The sequence below is a fragment of the Bos javanicus genome, chromosome 18 (assembly GCF_032452875.1).
Source record: "Bos javanicus breed banteng chromosome 18, ARS-OSU_banteng_1.0, whole genome shotgun sequence".
NCBI lineage: Eukaryota > Metazoa > Chordata > Mammalia > Artiodactyla > Bovidae > Bos > Bos javanicus.
The window spans coordinates 51,494,322-51,508,922 of NC_083885.1; the positions used below are offsets into that span (position 1 = coordinate 51,494,322).

The following is a 14,601-nucleotide window of genomic DNA, read 5'->3' on the forward strand; positions in this document are numbered from 1 at the left end:
TCAGGTCTCCATGAGAAGGGGAAGGAGTCGGACTGCTGGCTCTGACCCTCCAGGGAGACTACAAGATTCTCCCGAGTAGAGACGGGAGCGGGTGTGACTATCTGGGAATGAGCAGAGGTCTGACTTCTCACAGTTAAGAGGCCCCTGTTCTCCCTGCTGACTCCAGGAGGAATAAAGTCCCATCCTGGAGCAGCTGTGGGCACTTACAGGTCTCCTCCCACTCTGATGCCAGGGCTCCTGTGTCCATAAGGAATATTCTCTGACCCCTCGGTGTCACACTGGGTAGGGGTGGGGAGTCTGGCATCTGTTATGTAGATTCTCTTATCTATTTAAAGAATATTTATTGAGCATGTGTGACATGTCAGCCCTGGGTTGCGTTCTGGACTCCAGAGAATAGGATAGACTTGGGTCTTGGGTGAAAACACTTGGGGAGGCAGACACTCAGAGAAAGTCCTGGAATTAATGAGCTAATTATAATGGAGGGAAGGACCATGAAGGGGAAGGTCTTGTGCATCCAGAGTCTGTAATGGGGTCTCAGCTGGACTGGGGTCGTGGAAGGCATCCCTGGGGAGCAGATGGCTAATAAATTTGGACAGTCAGATGGACTTTAAGGTAGATTTGGGCAGATAGGGAAGGGGAGGCAGGGTGCCCCTGGCAACACAATGGTTGGCAGTTGCCTACAGGAGCAAGAACGGGAAGGAGGTTATCCTGGCTGAAGCTTTGAACTTGTAACTGAATTTGGAGGCTCGATGGATGAGCAGAGGTGTTACCTGTGTGTCTGTCCCCGGTGTAGATATGAGAAGGCCTGAGGTCTGGGTTGGTACGTGGGTGTTGCAGCCCACTTAGTGTCTGCTTTAACTGGTACCGCTCTGCCTAGAGGATTAGAATGGATCTGGGCGAAGTGGTTAGCATCGTGAGGCGGTCAGTTATGCCCACTGACCCCAGGGAGACAGGGGAGGGATGAAGGTGCCCCTACACACCTACGGCTCAGCTGTGTGGAGCTGCAGGTGTCTCTCCTGGTGACTCTTGAGAAACATGCCTCTGGGACAGGTGTCATAGCCATAGTGGGTGTCATCCTTCTGAGGCTGAATGAAGGGGGTCCTGGTGTCCAGAGACCCAGAGCCAAGGCCCTGGTGAAGGGAGGTGCTGGATGGTGCTACGTGGGTTCACACGGTCACAGTGCAAAAGGTGTATGGAGGGACAGATCCTCGTCTCCTCTTGACTGGAACCCTGTCTGTGTCCGGGAGAGAAAATGGGGCTGAGCCAGGGCAGAGAGAGGGCGAGCACAGCAGGGCACAGAGGACCTAGGTGACTGCTCAGTTGTGGGATGTGAGAGGAAATCTGTCCCCATGAAAGACAGGGGAGGCCCCTGGTACCCAGGTGACCATTATACTGGCTACTTGAGTGTTTTGAATGACCATTAGGGATGCTGGATGGATTAGACCTGAGCACCTGGGAAGTATACGGCTGGGTTTGAGCTGTCAGAGTTACCCCTGTCAATGGGACCTTAGTGGGGAAGAGGAAGTTGGGAGTGACTGTGGGAGCCCTAGTTCCTTTTCTTCCCTGGGGTTCACAGGCAGATGGATGGGATTCTCAGGTGATGGCTTCTACCCTGGAGACTGGTCTTCAGGTCCCACTTGTCCTTCAGCAGGACCGTTGCTCTGCTGGAAGCATGGAGAGATGGCAAAGGCTCTAACACCAGGCTTGGGGCTCAGACAGGAGGAGCTCGGGAGGGTAGCCCAGGCGTTCTGCTCAGTCTTGCTCCCTGGGGGAGGGGGCATATCTGGGGTTTGGGGGACAATAGGCTGTGCTCAGGAGCCTTCCAGGCTTGGTAACCGCTGTCTCCTAGCTCAGGCATTGGGGGTCAGGACTTAATCATGAAACATTCCCTCTAAGTTGAAGACAAGACAGTTATCTGACTCTCAGAGGCAGGGAGATACTCTGCGAGGATAGTTAGTTCCCAGCCTCCTTGAGGACACCCTCCATGTGTAGGAATCATTCACCTGGAAGTTGTCATGGGTGTAGCTACAACTAATACACAGAGAGAAGAAAGTGCTCCTGATGGATAAACTAGAGCAAACTGGGTTATCCCTGAACACATTCTACTGTGTTCATTGTTCTCACAGAATAGAAATGGGCAGGATATCTAGGTGCCCCTTCTTGCTGAAGCCTGGGGCTGAGCACAGCAAGAGACACTGTCCATGGTGCTGATGAACACAGGCCACCTATTGACTTGGGAGTCATGGTCTTTGAGTCACATCTGCTTTCTTTTCATTCAGAAAAATCGAGCATTGCTAGAAAAGAAGAGGCTTCCCTGGTGGCTCAGACAGTAAAGAATCTGCTTGCAATGCAGAAGATTCGGGTTTGATGAACCTCTGAAGAAGGGAATGGTTACCCACTGCAGTATTCTTGCCTGGAGAATCCCACGGACAGACGTGCCTGGTGCATTACAGTCCATGGGGTCGCAAAGAGTTGGACATGACTGAACAACTTTCACTTCACAGAAAAGAACAGGTGGAAAGAGCTGCAGGGAGTGTGGACTGGCCTCTATCTCCATGGCTCAGGGCCAGTGATGGTACTGTGGACGACATGGCAGGACTTGACCCCGCATCAGGATGACAAAGTCCAAGATGCCCAGAGCAGATTGCAGTGTGGGAACATGATGACCACGGCCCTGAGAGGACTGGTAGGCAGAGCAAAGACTCCTGAGGGATGTGCACAGCCTCCTGCTAAAAACCCAAGAATGTGCCCCGTGATTAAGGAAACCTACAGATGAAATTCCGATCATGTGACTGGGAGATTATTTTGGGGTATATGGGAGATTATGGTGGGGGATGTATTTGGCTGAGCCCAATACATTCACAATGTTCCTTACAAATCAAAGAGGAAGGCAGGAGAGGCAGGGCCAGAGGAATTGGGATGATGGAAGCAGAGCATGGGGAGCTTCAAGATACTCCACTGCTGGCTTTGACGATGGAGGAAGGGGCCACGAACCCAGGAAACTAGGCCACCTCTCACAGCTTGGAAAGGCGAGGAAATGAACTGTCTGTAGAATCCAGAAAGAACAGGGTCATATTGACACCTTGATTTGGGTAGATTTGTGCCACTGAATTTATGTTGATTTGTTACAGCACAATTAGGAACTACAAGAGGTGCCACCTTGTCTAATCCAAGATGGTGTGCCTGGGGGATAAAGAGTAATTTAGACTTAAATCATGATCGGAAGCTTTGCAGATGGTTTCTCTTACCTCTCATCTCATCTCAGCACAATTGATACTTCGCCACTGGCAGAGCATGCTTGCCAACTGTGGGCTCTGTGCCCTAGTGCACACACCTGCTGTATTTGTGTGAGTGTGGGCACCTGATCCGAGCGGACCTATATGAGAACAGCACCTATCCCAGGGACCTCAGGGAGAGACTGAGAACTGCTAACCCAGGCGTGTGGTGGGGGCTGCAGGTGAGATCCGGGTGGAAAGGCCCTTGGGACACTTTGAGGAGGGGACAGGTGGGCCTTTTGACATGGCAGCCAGGTTGAGTTTTAGGTAGAGCCTGCAACTCTGCCCTGAGGCTCATGTGTGTGTGTGTGTGTGTGTGTGTGTGTGTGTGTGTGGTGAGAGACACAATTTGCATTGGAGAGCAAAATGGAAACCAGCGGGAAGTGGACAGAGGGCACAGGAAATTTCTGGGAGGACCTTGCTCAGAGCATGACTTCTGGGTCCCTCTTACTTTGGTGACTCTGATTGCTCCTCTGTGTCTCCCCAGAGGGAACAATTTTCTCAGTGCTTAGGTCCTTAGAGACACAACAGAAACCCATGGAGAGAGTAGGCATTCTGAATCTTGGATCTGGGGACAGACAAATGTTCCTGTCCGATCACTGACTCAGTGGACATGATTTGGAGCAAACTCCAGGAGATATTGAGGGACAGGGAAGCCTGGTGTGCTGCAGTCCATGCAGTCCCAAGGAGTCGGACATGACTTAGCTACTGAATAACAAAAATTCATTTGAGGTAGCCAGAAGTTGGGGCCGGCAGGGCCTGGTGAGGAGGACCAGAGGGTTTAGGACGCCAAGAGGCTGCAAAGGGGCCTCACCCATAATATTTGTCTCACCCATGACTTGTTCTTCTTTCCTGACTCGTGTGCTAGAGGCTCTCAAAGGATCCCATATTCTGTGCTCCAGAGACTCAGTTACAAGCAATCAAACACTGAGAGGTGTCCATGACTCCAGGGCAGTGTGAGAACAGCCGATTGCCCATGTGGCTGGGCAGGGGTCTTGTGACCCTCCTTTCCTGTTAGTATGGTCCCCTCCCCCACCAGCCTCACATTCTTCCCTGTGCTTTCTCCCAGGGAATAGATGGGGACGTCAGGTAACTTAGAGTTAATACTTTCCCTGTGGGACCCAGGAGAGAATGGAGCAGAGATTCAGGTGAATTACTGGCTGGACAAGACCCAAGTGTAGTATATTTTGCAAAGCAAGGGGAAAGTGAAAGTCACTCGGTCGTGTCCGACTCTTTGGGACCCCATGGACTGTATAGTCCATGGAATTCTCCAGGCTAGACTACTGGAGTGGGTAGCCTTTCTGTTCTCCAAGGGATCTTCCCAACCATGGGATCGAACCTTCGGACCACCCAAGATCTGAATAAAGAGCACTTTCCCCTTGTGGCTCAGCTAGTAAAGAATCCACCTGCAATCCAGTGCAAGGGGGAAGTGCTCTTTATTTACCAGCTGAGCCACAAGGGGGAAGTGCTCTTTATTTTCCAGCTGAGCCACAAGGGGGAAGTGCTCTTTATTCAGATCTTGGGAGGTCCACGATGGGTCACAGGCCCAGTCACTTGCCCCGATGGCCTTCCTCCCTCCAACTGTGGGAATGGTAGTCTGAGTTCTGGTCTATCTAGGGTTCAGGGCAGCCTATCAGGGTCTCCAGGAATCCAGGAGGGACCCGGACGCTGGACCCAGATTCCCAAATACCCTCAGGGCTCAGAGCTGGTTCTTTGCCTCAGGCTCTTCCTCTTGACCTCACTTGGGTCTTGGGTCTCAGATAAGCTCTTTCCCACAATCCGTAACCATATGTGTCTGGGGGAACTAAGGACCCACATCTGCTTTGTGGTTGAGCCCACAGTAAACATCTGTGTTGGGGCGTAGTAATTCCTGCAAAAGAAAACCGACGCCTTGGAGCTCATGTAACCTTCTCAAATGTTGTATCAGGGACTTCCCGGCCCCAGGTCCCCCAGGGTTGCTCTGTGGGGGGCCTGTTTGTATCAGAGGTTTTTGGTCCAGACCCATCTCCTCTTCTTCCCATTTTCCATCTTTCCTCTTATTTCTTGAACCTCCAAACACAGCCAGGTGTAAAGGGGGCATTTCCTCGGCCCCTTGGGCTTATGAGACCAGAACTTGGATCCCCACACTCACCTGGTAGATGGGAACTTGTAGCTTGGCATCAGGTAGGGAGGCCTGGGGCATGGGAGAGAGTGGGCATCAGCAGAGAGGGAAGGAGAGTCATTTCTTCCAAGCATCCATCTCCAAGCCTGAAGCCCCCACCCCAAATCCTATCTGAGATGTGTATCCCACCCCTGTTAGCCTGGCTCCCCTGACTGATAATCCAGGGCCCACCTGGTTCCTTCTGGACTCCAAGGTTCTCTTAAGGCCAAGTGAGGGGACCAGGGCAGCCTCAGGATAAGGTGGTGGGTGGTCATGTCCTTAAACGCATCCAGGTCCTGGCATGGTGGGAATTGCCGTGTCTTAACTCCTACTGAGCTTCCCTGTTGGCTCAGAGGTAAAGAATCTGCCTGCAGTGTGGGAGAACAGGTTCATTCCTGGGTCAGGAAGATCCCCTGGAGAAGGCAATGACAACCCACTCCAGTATTCTTGCCTGGAAAATTCCATAGACAGAAGAGCCTGGAGGGCTACAGTCCATGGGGTCACATGAGTCAGATATGACTGAGTGACTTTCAACTACCCTCGAGTGAAGGGGGTCTGCACAGTGCGTCAGGGTTGGACAGTCCTCCTTCCCTGAGCCTGTGAAGCTGGGACCCTGGGGAGAAGAGACAAGGAAGGAATGTACTTACCTGGGAGACAGAGCTGCCAGAGGGACCACCTCCTGGGAGGAGACAGGAGTTACCACTGAGCATGTGAGGAAGCTTAGCCCATTCTCCTAGGAGAGGTTGGATGTCCACCTTCTGGAGAACCATGGGAGAAAGATCCCCACCAAGGGAGAGAACCTCTGGCAATTTCAGGCCCCAGTGAGGGCGAGGGAGCCTCCTAGGATTATAACCCATAGGAAAAGCAGACTAGCCAATCGGGTCCCTTGTGCTGAAGCCCCAGAGAAAGGGCCAGAGACCCTGGGGGTGGCAGGCAGGAACAGACATGGCAGGGCCTGACCAGAACTAGCCTCCTCTCTCTCTTGTGTTTTTCTACTTCTAATGTGCTTGTCTGAGATTGACCCAGGTAGCTTTATAATCAGTGTTCACGTCTAAAGCACTGGAGTTGTTAGTGTGGAAGGATGGCTGTATCCATATTGGAGAGGTCTGAGAAGAACCTCGGAGAAGGCAATGGCAGCCCACTCCAGTACTTTTGCCTGGAAAATCCCACGGACCGAGGAGCCTGGTAGGCTGCAGTCCATGGGGTCACTAAGAGTTGGACACAACTGAGCGACTTCACTTTCACTTTTCACTTTCATGCATTGGAGAAGGAAATGGCAACCCACTCCAGTGTTCTTGCCTGGAGAATCCCAGGGACGGGGAAGCCTGGTGGGCTGCCGTCTATGGGGTCTCACAGAGTCGGACATGACTGAAGCGACTTAGCAGCAACAGTAGCAGAGAAGAACCTGCTTCTCAAGAAGAACATGTTCTTTCTTAATGTTAAATTATTTATCCCTGGTTGAAGAGAATCTGGAGCTGAAGTATAAGAACTGAAAGCAGTAACTTACAAGAGTGATTCATCTGCACATTTGAGCAGGTAGAAGAAAGAATCAGTGAACATGAAGACAGAAAGAAAAATTATTCAGACTGGGCAGTAGAAAGGAAATAAATGAGGAATAGTGAAACCAGGGAAAGTATTATGCAGAACTCCATCAAGTGGACAAACATATGCAGTATGGCAGTTCCTGAAGGAGAAGAGAGAAAAAAGCAATGAAAAAAATATAAAAAATTAATGGCTTAAAACTTCCTGAACTAGATGAGAGATTACATATCAAGGGTGGTTCAGTTCAGTTCAGTTCATTCACTCAGTCGTGTCCAACTCTTTGCGACTCCATGAATCACAGCATGCCAGGCCTCCCTGTCCATCACCAACTCCCGGAGTTCACCCAAACTCATGTGCATTGAGTCGGTGATGCTATCCAGCCATCTCATCCTCTGTCATCCCCTTCTCCTCCTGCCCCCAATCCCTCCCAGCATCAGGGTCTTTTCCAATGAGTCAACTCTTTGCATGAGGTGCCCAAAGTATTGGAGTTTCGGCCTCAGCATCAGACCTTCCAATGAACACCCAGGATTGGTCTCCTTTAGGATGGACTGGTTGGGTCTCCTTGCAGTCCAAGGGACTCGCAAGAGTCTTCTCCAACACCACAGTTCAAAAGCATCAATTCTTCAGCACTCAGCTTTCTTCACAGTCCAAGGGTGGTTAAGGAACTCCAAAAAAGGATCTTTCAAGATACAGGTGTTCTGACACAATATAGTCAAATCACTGAAAGACCGAGGGAAAGAGAGATGATTAAAGCAGCAAGAGAGAAGTGACTTATCATGTACAGTGGATCTTCAATAAGGTGAAAATCAAATTCCACATCAGAGAAAAGGGGCCAGAAGGTATTGGGACCACTGATTTAAGTCCTAAAAGGAAGACTGTCAACTGGGAAAGCAATGTACAGAAAAAATCTCCTTCAATGAAGCTCAAATTAGGACTTTCCCAGATAAACAATAGTCAAGGGAGTAAATTCCTTGGACACAAGCCATATATGAAATGTAAAAGGAATCCTTTTAGATGACGGAACAAACATTGGACAGTAACTCAAAGTCATTGGAATATATAAAGAACAGTGGTCAAAGTGACACAATATCTTATTTAAGCCAGTATTATTGTCTTTTTTGTAATAACTTGTTTTTCATTTCAAAGGTATTTCATGTAACAATATTTATAAATCTATATAATGGATGTACATTGTATAATGATGTCTGAAACCTATGACAATAAGTGTATAGAATGGGGGGAATGGAGATGCATACTACACATTGTATTACACATTATAGAATCTAATTGGCATTTCAACGCAATAGATACATGTTTAAGATATTAATTGTCATCTTCAAGTTAGCCACTAAGGAAAGAACTGAAATATACTGGACAGGGAAAGAACAGAATCAAAATGACACTTAAGAAAGGAAATCACTTAACTACCAAAGAGGAAGAAATAGAGGAATTACTGAATAAAGCACGTAGGACATATACCAAGTAGCGAGATGGAAGAAGCTCTTTCCTATCAGGACGTATCTGACTCATAGCCTCAACCTTCAAATTAAAGGCAGAGGTTGACAGAATGGATTAAAATTATGACCCATCTCTATACTCTCTTCAAGGGACTCACATTAGATACAAAGACATAGAAGGTTGAAGTAAGGCTGGAAAAAGATACTCTATGCAAATAGTAATAAAAAGAGAATTGTGGTTATATGAGTGTCTGCTATAATAACCTCTAAATCTAAAAAGCCCACAAGAGACAAAGTAGGACCTTGAATATCAAGAAAAGTTTCCATTCACCAAGGAAATTAAACAGTTATAAGCATCATGCACCCAACAACACAGCACCAGAATTATGAATCAAAGTGGACAGCGTCGAGGGGAGAAATAGCTTGGTCATAACAGTGACACTACAACACCCCACTTTCAATAATGGACACAGCAGTCAGAGAGAATTTCAGCGAGAACTAGAGACCTTGAGAGCACTGTAAACCAATGAGACCTAACCGATCAATAGACAGCACACAAGCATAGGAGTTTATGTTGCACAAAGTGCAGTCCTCAAGGCCCCCATCTCTCACCACACACGACCACCGCCCATCCTGTGAAGAAATGGTGTCAATTCCACTGTAGAGACGATGGTGCAACTAAGAAAGCCAAGTGGAGGGACCTGGAGTTGAATGTGACAGCAAGCCTGCAATCACAACAGTGCGAACTAACATACCAAACACTTGAAAGTGAAAAAGTGAAAGTTGCTCAGTCCTGTTGGACTCTTTGAGACCACATGGACTATACAATCCATGGAATTCTCCTGGCCTGAATGGTGGAGAGGGTAGCCTTTCCTTTCTCTGGGGGATCTTCCCAACTGAGGGACTGAACCCAGGTCTCCCGCACTGCAGGCGGATTCTTCACCAGCTGAGCCCCCAGGGAAGCCCTACTTCCTGAACACACATCTGCTGTGTGATTTCCACCTTCATTGGAAAGCCTATCACAAAACTTTATAAAAGTGCACGTAAATACCACGGTACAATAAAAAAAAGGGAGATTTAGACTTTAATACCTCACTGGGGCTTCCCAGGTGGAACTAGTGGTAAAGAACTTGCCTGCCACTGCAGGAGACGTAAGAGACACAGATCCAATCCCTGGGTGGGGAAGATCCCCTGGAGGAGGACACGGCAACCCCTGCAGTGGAAGGTGGAGTCTTAACCACTGGACTGCCCAGGAAGTCCCAGGTACTGATTTTAGTGCTGCTTCCAGCAGTCTTGGCAACGAGGCTTCACAGCAGAGGGCCAGGAGAAATCAGGGGATGAGGAGGGCAGAGACAGCACACGTTCCAATTGCTTGAAGTGAAGGAAATGAGATGATAGGCTAATTGTTGGTGGAGTTAATAAAAGAAGCTTATTCAGATTAAAATGGGCTTCACTGGAGGCTTAGACGATAATGCAGGAGACATGGGTTCAGTCCCTGAGCTGGAAAGATCCCCTGGAGAAGGGAATGGCAACCCACTCCAGGAGTCTTGCCTGGGAAATCCAGTGGACAGAAGCCTAGTGGGCTACAGTCTGTGGTGTTGCAAAGAGTCAGACAGGACTTAACAACTAACACAGGACGTAATGATGGTTACTCACTCAGCCTACGGGGGTCACTTATTCTGGAGTTGCCCCCACTGGAGACCTCACACTGATAATTCCCAGTGTCCTCTCTGCTGACCCAGTCTAGGGTGAGGGTGCTGTTGTCGGGGGTGAGGGTCATCCCCTCTGTCATCTTCTCTGGCCTTTGGAAAGCTAGCATATAGAGACCCCAGTCTCATCTGTGAGGCAGGTCAGGACCACAGGACCCTCATGTTCTGTGACTGTGGTGTTGCTGGTTTGGAGAGAGGGCCGTGCCACTGGGGCTGTGGAGAGACAGAGGAAATAAATGACTGAGAGTGAGTCAGGGCCTGGGCCATACTCCCTCCTCAGTCTTGGGGCCCAGTGATCTCTGTAAAGGCGACTCTAAGGAAGGCCCTGGGTCTTTGTTCAGGTGACAATGGGAAAGAGATGACTTCACATCTCCTCTGACCCTCAGATCACACCAGGGGGACCCTTGCCTGGTTGCTGGGACAACATTTTAGTATTGGACAGCTTGTGGGATCAGCCCCGGGAACCTCTTCTCAGCCCATGTATCCAGCAACCTCATCATCAGCTGGAAATCTTCTATGATGCTTCCACATGGCCCTATCCAAAGGAATAAATGTTAGCCCCTCTCATTCAGAACATTGTTGTTCAGTTGCTCAGTTATGTCTGACTGTTTGTGACCCACAGGCTGCAGCACACCAGGCTTCCCTGTCCTTCACTATCTCCCAGAGTTTGTTCAAACTCTTGTCCATTGAGTCGGTGAAGCCATCCAACCATCTCATCCTCTGTTGCCCTCTTCTCCTCCTGCCCTCGATCTTTCCCAGCATCAGGGTCTTTTCCATGAGTCGGTTCTTTGCATCAGGTGGCCGAAGTACTGGAACTTCAGCTTCAGCGTCAGTCCTTCCAATGAATGTTCAGGGTTGATTTCCTTTAGGATTGATTCGTTTGATCTCTTGGCTGTCCAAGGGACCCTCAAAAGTCTTCTCCAGCAGCACAGTGCAAAAGCATCAATTCTTTGGCATTCAGCCTTCTTTATGGTCAATTCTCACATACTTACCTGACTACTGGATAAACCATAACTTTGACTATATGGACCTTCACACATCTGTTTATTTTGGGGAGGCAGGCTTGCCAGCCCTCTCCATGTTTTGGGTAGAACAGCTTTATATTATTAAGGAACGTGTTCCCATTTGTGAAATAATTTAGTTGGGAATGAAGGTGATCCGGTTAGTTTTCATGATCTTAGGACCATGGGAGATTATAGTTGAATGGTTTCTTAATCTGAAGAAGTCTTTTAATCCTGGCCTGTGGAGTGAATATCATGGTGAAGGAAATCTCTAGAGAGAAGTGGTTATTGTTTTAACAAAAGGCTGTAAAAACTAGTCCTTCTATAAACTAGGGGAACTGTCTATGGGACACAGCTTGGTTAATAATTATTTCCCGGATGTTTTAGAAGATGAGAGAAGCCTCTCTCTGTGTCTCTCTCCCTCTTTCTCTCTCCCCCTTCTCTATTTCTCACTCTCTTCTCTGTCTCTGGGCTTCCCTCATATCTCAGTTGGTAAAGAATCCGCCTGCAATGCAGGAGACCTGGGTTCGATCCCTGGGTTGGGAAGATCCCCTGGAGAAGGGAAAGGCTACCCACTCCAGTATCCTGGCCTGGAGAATTCCATGGACTATACAGTCCATGGGGTCACAAAGAGTTGACTGAGCGACTTTCACTTTCACTTCTCTGTCTCTGCCTCTTTCTCTCTCCCTCCCACCCCTCCAACCTTCTCTTGAAAGAGAGAAAGAAGACAGGAAAAAAGGAAGAAAGAAAACCAGAGAGATCTCCACCTGAGGCTCAGTGAGAATGCTCCAGGGACCACTTATTAGAGACCCCGATTTTCTGACTGTGGTGCTATCCAGGCCTGTCAGGTAATGTTGGATCTGAGAGTACACGGAATGGTTGGGGATAAAGAGAACCTGGGCATATTTCTGAGGCTTCGCATTGACAAGCCAAGAATCCTGTGTGGCAGGAGAGGTGAGGTTTTCCTCTGGATGGTAACAGGAGTCTGAGAAGGAAGTGCTGGGTGCAGCCGGGCCATCTGAAGCAAAGAGCATAAAGCCACATGGTGCAATCAGAGGGAAGGGAAATTCTTGGTCTGTATTAGGGCCCCAAGGTTCTTCTGAGCTGTTCACACACATGTCTGAAAATTTTCTCATCATTACCCTTCATACTCACTCATTTTGAGTCTGACATATTCATCTGTTTCTCCCATCTTATTCTGGTGATCCTTAGCCCCTCAAGAGAGAGCATCCCCTTCCCTCTCCATCTTGATTTAAGGGGGGCCTGCCTGAACTTGCCTGAAACAGGAACTCACGGCCAGTCTCGGTGTCCGGGGGTGGGAGTCTGTGTGCCTAGGCCTGACAGGGATGGGTATGGCCTGGCCTCTGGCAGCATGGATTTGGGTAGGCAGCCTGGACCACATAGGAACAGAGGTTACTCACAGAGGACATCCAGGGTGAGTGGCTCACTGCGGCTGACACTCACTGGGTTCCTGGCTTCGCACACATAGGGTCCTGTGTCATTCCTTGTCACAGTGAGTACAGTGAGAATCCTGTGGTCCTCAGACAATTCCAGCCTGGTGCTGCTGGGGAGGCTCTGATTGTTGATCCACAACATGTAGGAGGTGTTGAGTCTCAACTCCACGTTTTAATGCCACAGTGTGTGAACAGAACTCACCCGCCTCCCCAGCACTCCGAGGTCAGAGAGGAAACACTCACAGTATACACAGAGATTTGTGTATACCGATTTGTCTTTCTGTCTCTAAATCGTTCTTTGCAACGAGCAGGGTGTAGGATCCTGTGTCTTTCTGGATGACGTTCTGGATCAGCAGGGTTCCGTTGGGGTAAAGTGTCTCCCGACCACTGTGGGCAGAGCCTTTGGTAGTTGCATTAGTGTCTACTCTGTATGATGCAATTAGCTGGGTGCTGTCTACCCTCTCTCCTCTGTACCAGGCAGGCATAGCCTAGAGGCTTCTCTCGCAGATTGTGGGCAAGTAGGAGAACATCCGTCCCTTCTGTGGCAAGGTGGGGCAACAATTTAACAGGGAGTTGTCCAGTGGTGGGCGGGGGCCAGAAGTGTAAGAGTGGGACTAGGAGGGAAGAGAGAGAAACCAGTTAATATTCTGACTTGTGCGTTGGGATGGAAAAATGGTGCCCTGAACAGATCTCTTCGTCCCTCCGCCTTGGGAGTGTGTGTGTGTGTGTGTGTGTTTCAAGGTCAGCAGCATGACCCCCATCACTTCAGCCCCTCTGGGCTCGTTTTTTCCTCTGTTTCCCCAGCTGTCCCCTGGTTCACTCCCTCGCTGCCCTCACACACCTGCTTACGCTCAGGGCCTCTTGGGAGATGCCCCTCTCCCCCGACCAGCAGCTGTAAAGACCCTCCGTGCTCACTTGCTGACCCTTCCCTGCTCCCTTTCCTGCGTGACGCCTGTAGCACCTGCCAGCACATTCTCGATCTCTCTCTACTTGTGTGTCTTCCTCCCCACAGGGAGTGGGCTCCGTGAGGGTAGGGGCTTGTCTGATCCTGCTTGAAACCCAGGGCCAGGACCAGGCTCCAGACGTTAGTACCTGGGGATGAAGGAAGGAGAGTTCCCAGGAATTCCACAGCCTGGTGATTATTTGTCAGCTTCTAAGGGTGCCGGGTAAGGACAAAGTTTACTGTCCTGGTTCTGTTATTTTCTGTAGTGAAATGAAGATATAAATTATTGTTATCATAATCAGTTTTCAACAGTTACTGCTCAGTGAAGAATAACTGATAAACCTACAGCAGTTGAGGTTTTCCCGCCCCTCACCAGCTCTAGTTTATGGAGATGTTTCCCTTGTTGCTTCTCCCCTCCCCCCACCCACCCCTGCTCCGCTCTCCTCTGCCCTCAGGTCCAAACAGAAGCCCTCTGTCCCCTCTCAGAGCCCCGTCTCCCCCAGAGACCACCCAGTCTCTTGTTCTCTCATCTCTGCCCCCTCCCTGAAACTTGACCCTCTCACCTGCCAGCAGGAGCCCGTTCCAGGGGATGCACCGTCTGCGGGGAGGGCCTGAGGGGGTCCCCATGGTGCCTGCTGTCTGCTGTGTCCCTCTCTCTGTGAGGAGGTGCTCACAAGCACTGATGTCCATCGTGTGAGCTCTGCTGTCCTTCCCCCTCTGGCTGGGCCTCCACCGGGGGCAGGAGCACTTTCCTGGGTCAGGAGACCCGGGGGCGGGGTCTCTGCCCAGGCCCCTCCCTCTCCCTCTCTTCTCATTCCTTCCTGCCTCTCTGGTCCCTCTACCTCTTTTTTCTCTCTACACACACAAATACTTCAGAGATATTGTGGCTTGGTTCTAGACCATTGGAAAAGCAAGTGCATGAACTTGGGGTATCTCAGGGCATTTTTGGAGAATGTATTCATTCACACTTACACTCACAGACATAGGAAACAGCTTACGGTTACCAAAGGGGAAGAGGGGGTAAATTAGGAATTTGGAATTAACAGATATACACTATTATATATAAAATTAACAACAAGG

The 14,601-nt window shown here is 49.6% G+C and overlaps 1 protein-coding gene across 8 annotated transcripts in view; it reads right to left on the reverse strand.

Annotated features, from left to right (window-relative positions):
* Window positions 1–14,233, reverse strand: part of LOC133230687 (carcinoembryonic antigen-related cell adhesion molecule 7-like) — a 38,329-nt gene extending 24,096 nt beyond the window's left edge. For 3 of the 8 annotated variants that reach the window (XM_061388491.1, XM_061388493.1, XM_061388490.1), the window contains exon 1: window positions 14,085–14,227. In XM_061388491.1, coding sequence (XP_061244475.1) covers window positions 14,085–14,211 — 127 coding nt within the window. In that variant the 5' untranslated portion in view covers window positions 14,212–14,227. Of the gene's footprint in view, window positions 1–14,084 lie in introns of all 8 variants that reach the window. The other 5 variants (XM_061388489.1, XM_061388488.1, XM_061388487.1 and 2 more) reach the window with 4 other exon arrangements.
* Window positions 14,234–14,601: the final 368 nt, after the last annotated feature.